This window comes from Chrysochloris asiatica, unplaced genomic scaffold, assembly GCF_000296735.1.
Source record: "Chrysochloris asiatica unplaced genomic scaffold, ChrAsi1.0 scaffold00007, whole genome shotgun sequence".
In the NCBI taxonomy this organism is placed as follows: domain Eukaryota; kingdom Metazoa; phylum Chordata; class Mammalia; order Afrosoricida; family Chrysochloridae; genus Chrysochloris; species Chrysochloris asiatica.
In genome coordinates, this window is record NW_006408525.1 from 31,106,991 (window position 1) to 31,125,394 (window position 18,404).

The window sequence follows — 18,404 nt, forward strand, 5'->3', positions numbered from 1 at the left end:
GGGTGGTGTGTGGTGCCAGGGGCAGGGCATACATTTAGTAAATCCGAGGCATGCTTGCAACAACACTTGGAGGATAGGTCAGAGAAGGCAGGTGAAGACGCCTGATGAAAATGATCCACAGCCAACCTTCACTTCAACCCTGAGGTCTGAGAAAAACAGGTTTAGCAGCCCACACTCCAAGCCTGGTCAGCCCTGTCTCGGCAGCAGAGAAGTGGGCGGATGCTCCTTCATGACCCACACACAGAAGGCTTGGAGTCTCCGACAAGGCCTCGACCAGGTGAAGGCCTGAAGAAGCCAGAAAGCCACTCAACCAAATTCCCTCCAAGTATGGGCCCATCCCAGTCCCAGAAACAAATCACCCCTACACGCATTCTCCTTCCGGTACAGTAGGAGGCGCTATAGTACAGACCCAAACCTAAGGCCAAAAGAGGACCTGGAAAGAAAATCACATTTTGCAAACTGCCCACCAGGGGTCACACCATAACCTCAGAACCGAGACGTGCTGAATTCACACCGGCCTGCGGTGGAAGCCAAGGGTTTCAGAGTTCAGCCGCGTGGCCTCCAACTGCCCGGCTTCTATGTGCCTATCTCTCATCTCTAACTCCAGCAGCAGGGTGACGCCGGGCGCAGGCAGCGGTCAGTGTGGCCGGAAGATGTCAGCACACTGCTGCAGGATTAGCTCCACCACCTGGTTCTGGAACACCATGGTCATGGGCATGCTGGTCTCCTCCATCTCAGGCCGCAGTAGCGTAGGCCCGAACACGATGGCTACGCTCTGGACGGACATACGGTTCTGATCCTTGTGCTCGATCACCCTGCAGGGGGGTGAGGCGGGGGTCAGTGCCCTGAGCAGGGGGTAGGCCTGGAAGACTCCTGGCAGCTCCACCTCCCCATTCCTGCGCGGCGCCCGCTCACCTGCACAGGTGCTGAAAGAGCAGCCGCAGCGTGTCGTGGTTCGGGGTGGGCAGCGAGCGCACTAGGTCACGCACACAGCGGCTACGTTGGGTCTGATCCTGCAGCTCTGGGGAAGCAGAGGGGAGATCAGGGAGGCGAGGGGGTTCAGAAGGCTGCCAGCCGCGGCGTGGGGGATGTCGGGGCAGACCGGCTCTATCCTGCCCCCTCTGCCCGCCTTCCCCGGGTGTGCTCACTGATGGCCGCCATGAACTGGTGGAAGTGGGAGAAGGGGAAGAGGGGCTCCGGCAGCTCTCGGAAGAAGAGTTTCAGGGCGCCCGTGATAACGTGCACGTCCTCCCAGCGTCCGTTGTCCAGGTCCAGACGTTCTTCTGAGGCCGGGGAAGAGGCAAAATCAGTGACCCTTGTTTCTCTCCTTCAGCTCTGGGGCAAGAGCTGGGGACGGGCCTCACCGTGGTCCACCTTATAGCGCAGCTTCTGGATGGTGGCCAGGTTTCCACTGATGCGATACAACCCGTCGATGTCCAGTCCTGGGACGGAGGGAGGCGCTGACTCCGGGTCCGGTGGGGTGGGGTGGGGTAGTACTAAAGGCCCTGCTGTGATTTCTATACTAGGATCCCTGAGGTGTCCCGCTCTTTCTGTTGACTCTGTCCCACCCGGGAGTCTCCGACAGGGGGTCCTGGGAGGGGGCCCTGGCAGCGCCCGGAATCCCCGCCTGCCCGCCCACCGGCCGGTGCCTACCCCGGGCCTCGACGGTGCGGATGCACTGCTGCACGAAATGCGGCACGGGGCTCTTCTCGCGCTCACACAGCTCGGCCAGCGTGCAGCCGAACACCTGGTCTGGGGGAGAGGCTCGTCAGCGTCTCCTAGCTGCCGCCCCACGCCGCCAGCCCCCAGGCCCCGGCGGTACCTTTAATGTAGCCCTTGTCTCGCAGCGACTGCAGCGTGGGCCGTCGCAGCAGGAACCTGCGGAGCTTGTGCCGGACCTTGCTCAAGTCGCTCTCCTGGCCCCCGGGGCCCAGGCCGGGCCCGGCTGCTGTAGGGGAATGAGACGCTGGGGTTGGCGGGCATCCCCACAGCCTGGGCGCCTCCGACGCAGGAGAGGGTTCCCCAATGTCCCCCACCCTCAAGCCAGCACACCTGCACCAGGCCGCGCCTCGTCCTCCTTGTCCCACCAGCTTCCCAGGCGCTCCCGCGGACCAAAGTCCACGTTTCTGCTCTCAATTTCCTCTTCGGGGGGCAAGTCTATGGACTGGAACCATGCAGTCTCAGATCTGGGGGTCCTTCCAGAGTGGGGTGGGGACCCGAAATGCCCTCCCTGCAAGCCCCGCCAGAAGATTCCCAGGGAGGCAGGAAGTTCTTTCCTTTCCTTTCCTTACCCAAGTTAACTCCCCTCACCTCCACCAAAAACTCTCAGAGCATTTGCTTCCCTTATTGCATGAGCCCTTCTGATGTTGTAGACAGCTTTCCCTTTCTCCCACCCCTTTCTTACCCTGACTATTGGCCCCTTCTTCCGGTATTTCCCTCAGCTTCCCTCTATACACTCCCCAAGGTTAACGTTCCAGATGGGCCAGGGCACTGCCAACAACTGTCCCAACATCACCTCCCTCGATCTGTATCCCTCCATCTCTTAATACAGCCAAATGCGATGGGGGCCAGGGCTTGTGCCCTTCACCAGTCACTGAGGGACCAACAAGTCCTGGGGTCTTAGAGGAGTACTCTCTCCTGGCACTGATGGCAGGTCCCCAGACTCTGCTCTGGGGCCTACTGCCCTTTTGTCTGTCTTAGGGTCTCTCTGCAGAGTCTCTCCTAACAGTTCTAGTCTCTCTGCTCTTCTGAGGCACTCAAAGGAAGGGCTATGTTCACCCAAAGAAGAGAAAAAAAGTGAATCAAAGGGCTTGAGTGAAAGTCAAGGCAGCAGAAGTCGAGGGGGAAGTACAACCAATGGGGACAGCATGGGGTAGCTGAGGTGGCATCCCATTTCCACCTGAAGAGTCATTCTGCAAGGGCCAAACTCCGGGGGCTGGACTCACATACTTAAGGAAGGCTGTTTCTTCAGCAACCTTCCTGCCATCCTACTTGTCCAGTGGAGCCACAGAGCTCCCCCATCCCCCGACCCTGCTCTGTACAATGGCTGGCCACCCTTCTCCACCAGCCCCGGAGGCCCTGGTCTGCCTACCAGCTCCTGGATGCCCTGGGCAATGGCCTTGTGCCACGTGCTGATGATGGCCTCTGAGTCGTGCTGAATCAGGTACTCCGAACCATCGCGACTCTGTAGCTGAAAGGACACAAGCCACCCAGTCATCACCAGTTCCCTGGGCCTGTCACAGGGTTAAGCCCTGTAGGGGGATCCAGAGATGAAAGTGACCCATGCATATTCCCAGGAACTCAGACCTTAATGAAGCAAGGGCCTCACCCTAGGCCCTGGTGTCCACATCCCTTAAAGGAGTTGGTAACAGCATGACACTCAGTGAGTCTAAACAGCTTCCTCACAGGCATAGCTAGTGAACCATGGATCATGGATCTGAGAGCTGGTCATCCTGACTCACTGTCGGCCTCCCTGTTCCGGTCCCCTGCTCCACCTGCCTTCGCATGAGCGAACGGCCTCACTTAGAGCCCTGGCCTGAAAAACACTAAGTGAAAACTCCATGTGGGAAGCGCTGGGTCTGGCTACTAGGATGAACAGTGAGGAAAACGTAGGGAGAAAGGCTCTGAGAACAGATGACACCTGATTCAGAGGGCTCACCCCCCGCCCCCCATACCCACTGAGGACCTAGGAGCTCTGTTCCACCCTTTGCGGCAGGAGTCCATCCTGTCTCGCACTCCAGCCTGGACACTGTAACCTCTTACTTCATCAAGGCATTTTATTGTTGTTGTAAAGTGCCGTGGTGTTGGTTCCTTGCATAGAGGTTCTGAGGAGCAGATGATGGGTCCAGACCTCTGACCGTGTGGTTAGTAGTCCAGTGCTTATCCTAGAGCGTCACACCAGGACTCCATCAAGAAGCTTAAATGCAACAAGCCACCAGGGGAAATCTTTCTGCTGCAGCGCTGATTACTCAAAGCCAAGATCTTTCAGACTAGCAGGCGGGATTACCAACCCATCTGCCCATACTCCAAGGAAGAGCACTTGCGATTGAATGGATTCCCCAAAGTCCTGACAGGTGTGTAAAAGTGGAGAAAGCACAGTCCCAGAAGTCTGCTGGAGGTTGCATCCAGACCTAAAGAAGCCCAAATCTAGGCTTCCCAAGACCAAACAGATATCAACAACCCAAGCTGCTTGTCACCCACAGCTGTTGAGTAGTCACATTCCCTTCCAAAGTCTCCAAGTTACAAGGTGGTAACTTAGAGGGCTCCCTCCTCAGCCTCTGGCTCTGAGGACTAAACGTTTCAAGTGTAATGGGAATGTCTGATGTGGCAGCTCACCCCAATCCTGTTCTTTGGACTCAGTACGAGTCAGACTCAGCAGAAACTCTCTCAGACAACAGGTGACCATGTCCACAATCAGACAACACTGTCTTTGCACTTCCCTCCTTTCAAACATAAATGTAATACTATTTAAACTGCATTCCAAACGTTTTTTCAAAAAGGCAAGAACTCACCCAGCAGCTATGCAGGAGAAAGACCTTGTAATCTGTTTTCATAAAGATTATAGCCAAGAAAACCCCATGGGGCAATTCAAATGTCACATGGGGTTGCTATGAATTGAGATAGACTCCAAGACACCCTAATAACAACACCCCTTCCCACCGCAAAGGCTAATTTCAACAAACAGGTAACACAGCCTCACTGTAACGCAAGAGACAAAGCCTTGCTGTAACGCAAGAGACAAAGCCTTGCTGTGTGTCATCCCAAAGAAAGGTCTAACAACAATGCTTCTAAATCAATCATTATTTTTGGCTGCTCTCATAATCCGTTCATATTTGAAAACTTTATACAACAAAGCTGTATTATTACAAAGCAATGTATGACCTGAAGCATTTATCCTGGCAAATGCCCAGGCAAATTGAGCTTCCCTAAACTAGCTGTTCTCAGAGGTCTGTTACTGAAGATTTCTGTGGCTCTAAGGAGACAAGGAAAACCTGCTCTGAGAGGTCCCCAGGCCCAACAAGTCAGGTCATCCTTAATGATACAGAAGTTTGTATTGTCTCGTAGGAAAGTCCTACTGTTGCCTTCAGGTCACCCCTACGTGAAGGGAGGATGGCCTTCAACCATCTGGGAGGCAGGGGGCCCCCTGAGTCCTTTCAAGACTGTCAGCCCTCTCTTCAGTCAGTTTCCAAGAGTACCATCTGCCTTCTAATCCTTGCCAAAAAAGACAACCCTGGAGAATCTGCTCTGAGTTACCAAAAGTCAGCAGTGAGGTGACAACTATTGAAAACTGGGTTGAAGCACATCCTTCTAAGGTCAAGGTAGGAACATGCCTAGCAAACATGATGTCCCTCCTTAATCTGACACCCATGACAGACATTGCTAGTTGATCACAGCACTTCACTACCCTGCCATGCCTGGAGAAGGCTCCAGAATTCTTCTCAAAAAGGCTCCAGCTCTTCAGAGTAGCTCAGGAGATTAACCAGTTTTCCAGCCCTGCTCTGTGGATGCTCTGGTTCTAGAACCGCATGAAGCCTGGTCACTCATCACAAATGATACACTCAGGCTCCTTGCAGAGTGTTTTTTCTAAGCAGAGATATAAGGCATGGTTTTCCTCATGAGCCGCTCTGACAGCTCTACACCAGCCCTTTCCCTCTAAACTCACGGAGTTGTATATGAGAAATTTTTTCAAACGTAAAGCGCTAAGAAAAAGCTTTGATTCCCTCCAAAACCAGATAGGTTTTCTTTTTATTCAATAAGAACTACATAGCAGATTACTCTTCTCTTTTCACTTTGGATACCAGAAAAATAGGAGCTAATTTTCTTTTCCAGCAACAACCTTAGCACCTTTATGTTGTGTGCCCCCTAATTTCTTTGCAACTTTAACTTGTTTTGCCTGGCCCTAGTGTTTCATTGGATTCTACCAGTTCATCATTTGAGTTTTTTTTGTGAACAGCCTCAAAATTTGGGGGGACTGAGGTGCAGATAAGAGTGGTTTAAAAACAAGACAATCACAGTGTCAGGGGACATCTAAGTCAATTGACAAAACACAGTTCATAAAGGTAATGCTTTACACCCTAGCCTGGTGAGTAACGTCTCTGCAGTCTCAAAAGCTTGCAAGCAGCCATCTAAGAAGCAACTATTGGTCTCTTCTCACTTGGAGCAAAGGAGAATGAAGAAAACCAAAGACTCAAAGCAGCCATTAGTCCAGGGGACTGATGACCCACATGAACCACAGTCTCCTCTATCCTGTGACCAGAAGAGCTAGATGATGCCCAGCTACCACTACCAACCCCTCTGACCAGGGTCACAATAGAAGGTCCTGGTTAGAATACATAAAAAATGTTGAACAATTTTTTTTAAAGGTCAGACTTACTACTCTGAATGAAACTAAATGAATCTCTGAGACTATTGCCCTAACTTAAACTAGAGACCACCTTTCAGCGATATAATAGACATGTATTCCTTAAAAAAAGCACCTATATGAGCTCAAAGGGGTAACTTTACCTAAATCCAAAGAAGGGGGAGGTGGGGCACAGCACTTGGACTATGAAGGATGAGGGACTTTGAGGACCCTGGCCTGGGCCCCATTAGTCTCTTCCTTTGGGGGAAGTCTGAAAAGAGTGCCCACTGCCCGGGTTTATTTACTGAGACACAGATCAGGTTTCTCATTCCGGCTTATTAGAGTGAGTGGTCAGGGGAGGAGTCTCCTGTCTCTCACAGACCAGGGGCTGGGGTGCCCTTCTAGATATGGCAGAGGTTCATCTCCCGCAGACCCCTACTCCTCACCACTCCTGGGACCAAGAGCCAGCAAAGCCAACTCGTGGAGAGGGAATAGTAGACTCTGGGATGCTAGAAACCCTAGATTCCTGACGTGGCCGTAAGTCCTGAGAACTACAACCCCAACTCTCCCAGGTCACCTTTCTTTCATGGGGCTTTCCTAGTAATGAGGGTCCTAGGCCGTATGTGAGTCCCTTCCTTCCCTCTCCCACTACTCACCTCCAGCACGTTCTTTTTGCTGGACTTGTCTTTGGGAGCCCAGGCCAGAGAGGCTCCCCTCAGCTCCACTGTGTACTCAGGGGTGGACAGCTTGGACGGCTGCTTCTGAAGGAGAGGGAGGGAAGGTACGGAGCACCATCACGGGGAGCCCTCTGCTCAGGTCAGGCTCCCTCTGACTGCAGGGACAGGACGGGGTCCCAGGAAATGGCTCTAGGGGAGGAGGCCCAGGAGTTCCTGGAACCTGCAGAGCCTACCAGTTGGCTTGTCCATTGCTGCCTGCCCACCGGAAAAGGAAGGGGAAAAGGGACATAGCCTCATTCCAGTGAGCTGGACCTGCTTATCCTGGGCTGACTCTGTTGTTGTTGCCCCCACCCTTCAAGGCCCAGATCATTGACCCCCTTCCCCCCACCCCCACCCCGTGCTCTGCTGTCCCAGATCTAGCCTTTAGCAAGCCAGATTAAAGACCCACTGAGATGAGAGGCAGATGGGGTAGTCCCTGGGCTGGGGTCTGAGACTTACCAGGCCACTTGTAGCTGAGGTCTTGGAGTCTTTGAAGAAGGTCAGGACTCCACCCTCCAGCACAGTCCAGGAGGCAATCCAGTGTTTCTTCCTGGGTGGGTGAAGAGTGGGTAGGTCTTGGAGGTGACCCTAAGCTGAGGACCCCCCAATGTTAACCACCCCAGGAGTGAGCACTGAATTTAGGAACACAGCCTGGGGCCCTGACTATCAGAGGTGAACTCCCAACACTAACACCTGGTAACCAAGAAACCATAGGCAAATCACTTTTACTCTCACTGCCTCCATTTCCTCACAGGACCTTCATGAAGTAGCTATGAGGCCTAATAAACACTTGGCATAGAGGAAGTGCTCAGTGAACATCCTCACTAAGGCCCACCCCACTCTGGGTACACAGGGGCTCTCACCGGAGCCGTTTTCCTTTGTCCACTGTCTTGGTACGATGGAGCACACCTGCCTTGTCCAGGGTCTTGATCTTAGAGAAGGGGAAAGAGGAGACATTTAAGGAGTATACCATAATAGGAGGCAGAAGCCAGTCTCCCCTGTGCCAGCCACTCCCCATGGGCTGAGCCTGAGTCTCCACTGAAACCTCCTCACCCCACACAGCCACCTGACTGGTGGTAAAAGGTAGGGCATTGACTTCAGCTTCAGGAGCAAGACCAAGAGAAGAGATAGCTCTCAACCAACTCTGGGGCTGGGTGAAGCCAGACTTGTAGGTTCATTCAGCCCAGCTTAGTACTGGGACCTGAGGAAGAACCAGAGACAGTTCTATTCCCAGGACCTCCAGAAATCCCCCCACTTCTTTTGTGGGAGTCCCTGCCAGAGCTGTCCATGCACTCTCACCTTCTCCTCAGGTGGGCTGGCCTGGGCTGGAGTGTCATTGTCCTGGTTGGATCTGCGGATGCTTCGAGGGGCAGGGACAGGGACCTAAAGAAGAAAACAAAACAGAGCAATTGCCATAGAATCCATTCAAACTCATGGTGACCCCATGTGTGTCAGAGTAAAACTGAGCTCTGGTTTTTAAAGTAGATCACCAGATCTTTCTTCCAAGGCATGTCTGGGTGGATTCAAATTTTCAGCCTTTTGGGTTAGTTGTTGAGTGTTAACCCTCGTCATTTATGACCCCCTTCTTCTCCCCAGCACTCATTCTTACCTGAGGCAGCTCCCATCGAACAGAGGAGTCATCTGGGTTGTAGAAATAAGATTTCCCATGCTGGTCCTCCAACCTCACCCACTGTAGGAAGAGACATGGTCAGCGCCCCCTGGCCTACATCATGAGGGGAGGAAAGGGTTCCCGGACAACCAGAGTCCAAGGTAGGAGAGGCAGTGGGGTGGCTGAGGTGTCTTGGGCGGGCTGGGGCTTACAGAAAGCCTAGTAAGAGAGTGCTGAGTGAGGAAGGCCATGGGAGCTGGGCCCATCTGTCCACCTGCCCCTACCTTCTCATTGGTGAAGTGGTTGGTGTACAGCATCTGCCCATCCGCGCCGACTTGATGCGACCAGCCAGGGGGCGTGGCCGAGGGAGAGGCGGGGCCGGGCTCAGTGAGGGAACCTACTGGAGAATAGTCTTCCTCCGGGTAACTGGTCAGCGATTCTGGGTAGTCCGTGTCAGGCGTGGGCGGCTGCTCGGAGCAGGAGGTGGAGTCATATTAGCCACCCGCCCACCCCTGGCCCGGCCCGGCCCCGCCCACCCCCTCCGTTCCTAGGTCAATAGGAGTAAAGGCAGGGTCCGAGGATCCAGAGTCAGCCCCGCCCACCCATCCAGGCCCCGCCTTCCACAACAGGTTCCACCCCTCACCCTCTGACCCGGGGGCTGTGGGAGTAGAAGCGGCGTCGAAGGCTCCCAGGGCCATCCCTACCGACCCGGCCCCTCACCCTCTGGTCCCGGGGACTGCCCGGTCTGAGGCCAGACTGCATCTCCAGTTCGTCCTCCATCTCGTCCTCCCAGACCGTCTCGCCCGTCAGCGGGTTGTAGAAGAACACCCTGCGGCTCTCCTCATCCCAGTACTGACCCCAATCGGCCTCCAAGCTCTCGCGGCTGTCCACTGAGGCCCGGGAAGCGGCCGGACTAGCGACGCCCCCAGTCGTCTCGAAGGGCGAGTCCCAGGTCGTCACGCCCGTGTCTGGATTGTAGTAGTAGGGGCGCCCGGTGTCCGCGTCCGTGAGCGTCTCCCACGCCGGGCCGGGGCTCAGGGCCGCAGTGGTGCCCGGGGACGTAGCCCGAGGCTGCCGCTCAACGTTCGCGTACACGGGCTCCGACGGCTCGTCCGCCTGCGGGAGGAGGAGACAGGACTTTCAGGGCAGCTCCGAGGTCACCCAGGCCGGTTCCCGGCCGCCACTCGGCCTCTGCAAGTCCTGTTACCTCTGTACCCCAGCTGTAAAAATTCTGCCCCACCCATCTCCAGAAGTTGTAGTAAAGAGAGAATGAGGAAATGTTCCTGAAAGTGGTTTGCAAAGTATTTAGTGCCCCAGATGCGTGGGAAAATTGAGTTAGTTATATTATTAACACTTAGAAATGGGGACCTGGTGTGAATAAACACTGGACTGCTAACCGCAATGTCAGCAGTTCAAACCCGCAATGTCAGCAGTTCAAACCCACCCGTCGCTCCTTGGAAACCCTATATAGACTCGCTATGAGTCGCTACGTACAGACCGACAACTGACATCACTTTAACAACAAAATATAGGTAAAGGCTCTCTCACAGCTGTGTGTGTACTCAAAGAACAGAAAATGCCCTGGGCTTGGTTCCTTCCTATGGGCCCCATTCAAGTCCTGCGGCCCGGCCCTGCCAAGTACACATTTTGGGGGTCTGATTGAGAGCCCTGAGTCCTGGTGTGGCGCTGTGGGTAATGCGCTGGACTAAAATGTCGGTTTTGCACCACAAGTTTGGCAGTTCAAACTCACCAGATGCTCCTTGGAAACCTTATACAGGGTCACTATGGGTTGGAACCGACTCGACGGCACTTAACAACAACAGTTGAGTGCCCCACAATTCCTTCTCTCTTAGCAGAAAAAGCCTGGCCTAGAACTTCCCCATTGTGGAGTTAAGCAGGCCTCAGATTCAAGGGAGTGAAGAACAAGGGACCAAAAAAAAAACAAAGGTAAACATCCTGCATAAAAGAAGACAACATCACCTTGTGGTGCTCTCCCACTTAACACCTCCTGGCTCCCAATTGCCTGGAGGGCAAAGTCAAAGCTTTAACACAACACTAGAAGCTTCCATCTCTTCCCTGTGTAGTGAGTGACCCTTTGCCACTTGCCTTGAGCTTTAAATACCAGTAGCTGTGTCTCCTCCAGACCTCAGCTCATCCAAGACCTGCCAAGACCTGACTCATTCTTTTTTCACCTGGCTGGTCCCAAATCCTCCTTCAAGACACACTTAGGTGCCAGGCTCAAGACCTTTCCTGAGAATTCTTTCCCATGACCGAGGAGGTAACTAGGCTGTCCCTCCTGTGTGCCCACCATACCCAGCTCAGTACCCTCACCAGAGGGAGAGAAAAAAACTACATGATCAGAACCCAGACAACACAACAGCATTCTGGAACTCATTTTATTTCCCAAGAATACATAAAATATTACAGGGAAAAAGCAAAATTTGAAAATGGTAAATTTAGCTTAAAATTATAATTTTGTGGGGGGTTTTGTTTTCTTTCTTTTTTTTTAAAAAAACAAAACCCTCAAATGCTAGCAGATGCCATCTTGGGCAGTATAATTACAGGATTTGAATTTTTTTTTTTTTTATGTTTTAAGCTTTCCTGCAACTCAAAATTTCACACAATAAACACTTTTTAAAACCCCAGAAGTTTCCCTGTGGACTGTAACCCTTTCACTAAGCTGTAAACGCCTTGAGAAGGGAAGCAGGTCCTGTTCAGGGGTCTTCAGCAGTCACCTAAGAAAACATTTATCTAACAGATAAGCTGTTGTGTGCCAGGCATTGTTCTAGGCACCGGGAATTCAGTAGTGAACAGACAGGATAGGCGCTCTAGTACATGTGGATGTGTCTATAGCAGAGAAGGAGTGGACAGGGAGCCAAGCAAGATGATGCTATTAAATGCCGTAAGTAATTTCTGACTCATAGCAACTCTGTATAGGGTTTCTGAGGAGTGGATAGTGGATTTGAACCGCTGACCTTGTGGCCCAGTACTTATCCTACAGTGCCACATCAGAACTCCAAGTAAAACAGACAGCATATCAAAGGTGATTTGATGATCACTGCTAAGGAAGAAATCCAAAGCATGGTCAGAGAAGGAGGCATTACCATTTTTGTAAGGGGATGGGTTCTCAGGCACAGAGGGGCAAAGAGAGCTGGACACACCCCCACCCAAGTTCCTGTGTGGTGGAGACAGGACCCCCACTCCACTCCTTTCTCTTTCCCACTGTTGCCTTCATGTGGTATTCCAGTATTGCTGTCACACTAGATGGCTGGCCCTCCCCAAATACAAAAGGCCCCGTCTGCCTACCTCCAATGCCACTGTTGCTGCAGTATGGTTCCTGGGTCCTGCCTATCCAAACTCTGCCCAACCACTGGCTCTTAGTTCACAGGCCTCTCTTAGATGAGACCTTCTCTCTCTTAACAGAGGGCTAGCCTTCTGACCCTCTGGTTGTCACTGTTGGGCCCAACGACATTTGGCCTCAGTAGCTGCTGAGTTGGCAACCCATTTGCCAACTTTCTAATCCCACAAAAGGCAGGAGTTCCTGGAAAGCAAGATCTAGATGGATGAGCTGATCCCAGTTGCCCTCCAGCCAGCGATTCAATGCCCCAGAGCACATAGCCAACCCACTAAGATACTCCCCGGGCTCAGGGCAATCCCGTGGCAAATGTAAGCATCAGACACAGAAACACCTGACCCTAGGGAGAGACAAAGGTTAGGTTTCAGCAAGAATTTGTGAGAGTAAGAGTTGGAACCACAGAAACCAGGAGACTCCTTGGGAGGACAGGATAAAGGCGGTGGGTGGAAGAAGGTAGATGAGCCAGACACACCTCTACCCACCCCAGCTGGACCCACTGAGACTCTGCCCATCCCTGGGACAGGGTTGAAAGAGAGCCCATGGCTGATGGATGAGCCAATGACGGAGGCAGGCTCTATGGAGCCAGGCTGTGGGCTGGAGCTCCATCAAGTCCGTAGGGAGTCAGTCTCAGGCTGGGATCTCACAGGCACCGTACAGATGCTGGAGGTCGAAGTGTGGGTGTCCAGTGTGACAGGGCTGTCACAAGGAAAAGAAGATGCAGAGTCCCACTGTGGGGCACCACAGAACACACCAAATGGGGGCATTTGAAGGAAGTACATTCTAAAGATTGGATATGCCCCAGAGACACGTGTCCTCACTGGGCCCCTTCAGACCCAGAACGCCAGTGGAGCACCCCCCCTACACCCCCCCCCCCCCACACACACACAGTGCTAGAGTAGAGGCATTTTCCTCTTGGGCAGAGCCTCAGCAGGGTCTGATTAGCTCTTGAGGCCCGGTGGGTCAGGCTCTTCCACACCTCTGTGGGGGAAGCTGTTTACAGCGGCGTCTCTGCCCCCAACTCCCGCAGACCCCAGTAAAACCCAGACACAGCCCAGCAACAGAAACCTAACTGGGTACCAAGGGCTCCTGGGACCCAGATTGCAGTCAGATCCAAGATACATAAGGGAGACTAAGTGGTAAAGAGGAAGTGGCCTCCCACTCAGGCCAAAGGACAGTGCCAAAAGGGGTCTCACCACACGCAGCTGCCAGCTGGCTCCCCAGTACTTCCTGACCAAGGTACTCCTCTTTCTTGTCCCTGAGAAGGTGACAGCCCAGGTCCCTCCCTCAGCATCTCCCACCCTTCTCAGCATCCCTGTAGTCCCCTGTCTCAGACAGGAAGAGCCTCAGAGGAGGGATTACAAGTCCCAAATCCATGATCCAGCTCACCCCAGGGCTAGAGGATGGAGACCCAAAGGGGTCCCTCTGTCCTTATAGACCTCCCACCCCACCCCCAAAGTCTAAGCTTGCCTCCTAATGCTGGAACCCCCTACCTGCCCCCGAAGGGCCGAACTCTGCCTTCTGGTCAGCTTGGCAATCATGTCCACCATCCTGCATCCTGTGCCCAGGGACAGAACCCTGGGAAAGTCTGGGGGGTGGAGCCAAGGGGCACAGCTCAGAGCTGGCACAGGGCAAGAGGGAAACAAGAAGTTGTCTGTGATGGCGGGAGGTTGTGCTGGCTCCAGCCCATTTCCTGTTGGGGCTGCGGAAGTACTGCCTGAGACAGAGATGGTGGGCTGGGGTGGGGTGGGGGCATCTCAGATCAGGGATGTTTTTATGCTTCCTTGGAGCCCTGGTGATGCAGTGGGTAAGCGCTGGGCTGCTAACCGAAAGGTAGGGGCTTTGAACCCACCAGCCACTCTGCGAGAGAAAGATATGGCAGTCAGCTTCCGCAAAGATTTCCACAGCTTCCGTAAAGATTTTCAGCCCTGAAAACCCTACCGGACAGTTCTACTTTGTCCCCTAGAGGGTCACAATGAGTTGGACTCGACTTGAAGGTAAGGGATCTGCTTAGCTCAGTGGTCTGACAACCACTCCTTAACCCAATTCTGAATCCCCAGTGCCTGTTCCACAGAGAGAGGTGCATATTTGACCCAAGGGGTGGGGGGCAGGGAGCATTGAACAGATGGGGACAGGCAGTGGGTCCTTGGTGTGAACTGCCCTTGCCCGGCCTAGAATAGTGCTTGGAAAGGAAACAGGGCCGTGAGTGGCCTCCAGCTCCCCCCAAACCCAGAGAGGATATGATGAGAAAGAGGAAGCTTGTGTGTGCAGTGGGGGAGGAGGGGCTCCCGGAGAGGAAGAGGTCTGGACATATGTGGTACCAGAAGGAGCTGGCATCCAAACTCCGATAGCCACAAGGAGGGAAAGTGAATCTGATCACACAACTGTCTACTCGCCTGTTGCCTGGGTTTGTCTCCTCCAGCCTTGGTCACCAAGGCCCTTGTGCCTACCTCCTTCTGTGCCCCAACTCCTACCTGTGTGCCCATATGAGCTCACTTTACCTAAACACCCACATATTTCTACTCTGTGCACTGCCATACACCCACCCCACCTGCCATGTATTGAATTGTGTTTCCCCACCCCCCCAAATATGTGTCCACTTGGCTGGATCATGCTTCTCAGTGGTTTGGGCAGTTCTGTAATGATGGGATCACTTCCCCATGATGTGATCTGATATGGTCCGCCAATGTAAGGGGATTAGGGTGGGAGGCAACACCCTTCCTCAGGATACAGCCTTGATTCCATGTAAGGGGAGTTTCTCTGGGGTGTACCCTATATTCCCTATTATCTTACAAGAGACAAAAGGAGAGAGAAGCAAGCAGAGACCACACCAAGAAAGAAGAACTGGGAATGGAGTACATACTTTGGACTCAGGGTCTCTGTGCTGAGAACCTCCTAGACCCAGGGGAAGATTGATACCAAGACATAAGGAGATCTCCAAGGGACGAGAGGTCCACGGATGATGAATGGGGGCAAAGCCCTTCCCTGTCTCCCATAGGGAAAGCCTTCCCTAGAACTGGGGCCTTAAATTTGGACTTGCAGCTGCCTCAACTGTGAGAGAGTAAAAGTGTTTGTTAAAATAAAAGTCCACTTGTAGTATTTCTGTTCGAACAGCACTAGGCAACTTAGATACCATTTATGCACCCACATAAGCCCACCATGCCTGCACACTCAGTGTGCCCACCCAGGCCTGCATACCCCTACATACTCTCCAAAAATCCAGAGGAGGGGGATGAACCAGCTCCCCCACCCCACTGAGGTAAGATCCTCCTCTTGACTTCTCCATTCTTCACCCCTTCCAACTGGTGGATGTTCAGACCCTGGCCGTGCAAAGTGATATTGTAAATGAGAAGCTGTGGCCCACCTCCCAGCCCTGTGCCCCAAGGACCACTCTGTCTTCACTTAGCTCCTCAGAGACGCTGCCTGGCCACCCACCCCAGTCGGAACATTCTCCTGACCGCCCAGTTCAGACTCTGACCTCCACTCGGACCCTGGGTCCCAGACCCCTCATTCTCCATTCTTCCATTTCAGTAATCAATCCCCTACCCCAGCCCAAAGGAGCCCTGGGTAGCATAGTGGATCACAAGGTCAGTAAGTACTTCCAATCAACCAGTTAGTTGCTCCATGTGAGAAAGAAGAGGTGTTCTGTTCCCATAAAGATTTATAGCCTCGCAAACCCTACACAGGGTCGCTATGAGTCAGAACCAACTTGGTGGCACTCTCCCTTCACTCACCCGCACCCCCCAGGTCTTGTTCTCTTGCACCCACTTTGAGCTCAGGACAGGGGCATCCAAGTGAATTTGGGGTATGCACACATGGTGAGATCCCGTTCACAGCAAGTCTGCTTTCAAAGTTCTTATATCATCTCCTCAGCCCTCTCCTCTGTGCCCTGACTCAGAAGTCGGGAGCCCTAGGGAAAGCAGAGCCCACCCTTTATGCCCCCAAGCAGGGGAGTGAGCAGGAGGGAAGCAGAGTCCTCAAACTTGTCACACATATGGCACATCACACTGCTCCACCCCAAGGGACAGGGACCTGGACACATGTACACACAAATGAGAGGTCACCAGGGGAGCGCCAGCCCAGGATCAGGGAACACCCTTGGTAAATTCCAGAGCAGCCAGAAACTCTGAGCTACAGGGAGGAGCTGGGGAGGAGAGGCACAGGTGTGGAACTCAGGCCCCCAGCATTGCCCTGCAGGTAAGAGAGCAGGGTCTTCCTGTATCAGGGACCCAGAGTGAAAGTACCAGGCTGGGATCCAGAATCAGTCCTCTTCTCATTTGCTTCCTCAGAAAGGGGCTTGGTCACCATGGCTGAGGTCTCCCAAGGGGCTCTACCCCAGGGGCCATGCTGCAGGGACCAGTGACCCAGCAAACCCCACACAGCTTCCCTCTGTGGCTCACTGTCACAGAAGTTGGCTCCTCAGGCCTTCCTGCCCCTCCCTCCGTGAGAAGAGGTGCTGACCACAGTGGTTCTCAGTGGGGTTCTCCTCCTTCAACCACCCCTTTGCCTCTCAGAGGCACACAGTGGGGGAAGGGCAGGAACATATTAGAACAGACCAGTTGTCTGTTACCCCATCCCTGCACTTCTCTGTCCTCACCTAAAAACATTGGGAAGTAGGGAAGGTAGATTAGGAAAATCCTATTCGTTAAGTGATGAGCTCAAGGGTGGCAACAATAGTGAGGTTGACCCAGGATCGGGCAGTGTTTTGTTAGGCTGTGCATAAGGTCGCTATGAGTTGGTACTGACTCAATGGCACCTAACAACAACAACAAAGGTGGAGTCCTGGTGTGGTGCTGTAGGACTGGACCGCGAGGTGGTTTGAACCACAAGGTCAGGGATCCAAACCCACCAGCTGCTCCTCCAGAAAACCCTACACAGGGTCACTATGATGGCACTTAACAACAACATTAGCTAGATGGGGCTAGAAGCAAAAGAAAAGCCCCCAACCATAGGCTCAAACCCAGGAGCTGACTTGTGGAGTTGGTGAGGGTACCCAACACCCCTTCATTGTCTCGGGGAGCCTGCCAGACTGAGGTGGGGAAAGGTGACTGGTGGTGGTGTGCTGTGGAGTTGGTTTCGACTCATAATCGACCCTGCATAGGGTTTCCGAGGCTGTAAATCGGAAAGCAGGGAGCAGAAAACCTCATCTTTCTCCAGCGGAATAGCTGGTAGTTTCGAACTGCTGACCTTATGGCTAGCAGCCCAACTCATAATCACTATGTTAGAGTGGGAAGGAGTTATGACTTTCGCCTCAAGGAACTCAACAGTGTCTATGTGAGAAGTCTGGGGATGTTGTGCCCTCCCCCACCGACCTTTCCTTCAGTGCCTGGAGCCCACTTTCTCTATTCACTCCTGCTGAATCCAAAGATGTGCCTTCACCATGGGCAGCAGGAAGGTTGGAGGTCAAGTCTCAGGGCACTGGTCCTCAAACCTCAGAACTTGGGGAGCCATGCTTGGCCCCATCCCTGAGATTTTGGTGTAACTAGTTTGGCCTTGGTTCTGATATACGGCCTGTATGAGGAGCCTCCATCAAAGGTAATCTCATTACATAAAATTCCAACGTAACAGTCTGAGTTGAGACTCTGCTCTTGGTTTGGAGCAGAATTTTCATTTGATTAAAAGGAAAAAGAATGAAAGTGTCTAAAGACCTGGCTTCCTGTATAGACTTGGCCCCCATTTCTCAATGGGCAACCCCTTGTTTCTCTGGGCCTCAGTTTCTTTATCTGTGGAATGGGCTGTCATTCCTCCCCCCTCACAGGGCCCCTGAATTCCCATACTTATGGGGAAGAAAGCAGACTGCACTTCTGCTTTGCTGGGGTTAGGTTTCGATTGAATGTTTTTGGAGATGGACTCTGTCCCTGTTCTCTGGGTGACCTCATGGGGCCGCCTGCTTGGCCTGTTCCTCCAGGGTGGGGTGGGACCTGGGGTGGGGCTCCTTCTGGGACTCACACTCCCTACACTCTGAGTAAGACTGGCAGAGATCCAGGCAGGCCTGCTGGGGCCGGGAGTGGTCAGAAATGGTCCATCGAGGAACCTCTTAGCTGGTGAAGGCCAAGTTATGAGCCAACCAGGGGGGGAGGGGGAATGTGCCGGGGGTATTACCTCCTGTCCACTCCTCACATGTATCTGCACCTGTACTTGTGTACCCACCAGGGACCCCATTGCCTCTCACTGCCTCAAACCCGCTCCCTTCAACTCTCCAACAGCCCGTCCTGACTGCATGTGTATCTTTGAAAATTCAAGTAACTCAAGTTTTCCATCTTAAAAAGAAACAGTGCTCCCCAGAACCCAGCTCTGCACCCCTACAACCACAACTCCTCCTTCTCTCCTTTTCAGGGCACCTTCTCCCTGTCCACTGCTCAGTGAGGTTTCTCATCTCTTCTTCAA

At 53.2% G+C, this 18,404-nt stretch overlaps 1 protein-coding gene across 2 annotated transcripts in view; it reads right to left on the reverse strand.

The window, feature by feature from the left end:
• Positions 1-637: 637 nt before the first annotated feature.
• The window catches only part of ARHGAP27 (Rho GTPase activating protein 27), a 34,833-nt gene continuing 17,066 nt past the window's right edge, over positions 638-18,404 (reverse strand). Inside the window, exons 1-16 of one of the 2 annotated variants that reach the window (XM_006833525.1) lie at positions 13,511-13,567; positions 9,386-9,781; positions 8,950-9,132; positions 8,666-8,746; positions 8,356-8,439; positions 7,920-7,987; positions 7,516-7,606; positions 6,997-7,101; positions 3,092-3,190; positions 2,053-2,164; positions 1,823-1,945; positions 1,654-1,752; positions 1,365-1,442; positions 1,149-1,283; positions 916-1,021; positions 638-815 (exon numbers count right to left, since the gene is read on the reverse strand). In XM_006833525.1, coding sequence (XP_006833588.1) covers positions 638-815; positions 916-1,021; positions 1,149-1,283; positions 1,365-1,442; positions 1,654-1,752; positions 1,823-1,945; positions 2,053-2,164; positions 3,092-3,190; positions 6,997-7,101; positions 7,516-7,606; positions 7,920-7,987; positions 8,356-8,439; positions 8,666-8,746; positions 8,950-9,132; positions 9,386-9,781; positions 13,511-13,567 — 1,995 coding nt within the window. Of the gene's footprint in view, positions 816-915; positions 1,022-1,148; positions 1,284-1,364; positions 1,443-1,653; positions 1,753-1,822; positions 1,946-2,052; positions 2,165-3,091; positions 3,191-6,996; positions 7,102-7,515; positions 7,607-7,919; positions 7,988-8,355; positions 8,440-8,665; positions 8,747-8,949; positions 9,133-9,385; positions 9,782-13,510; positions 13,568-18,404 lie in introns of those variants that run through there. The other variant, XM_006833524.1, reaches the window with a different exon arrangement.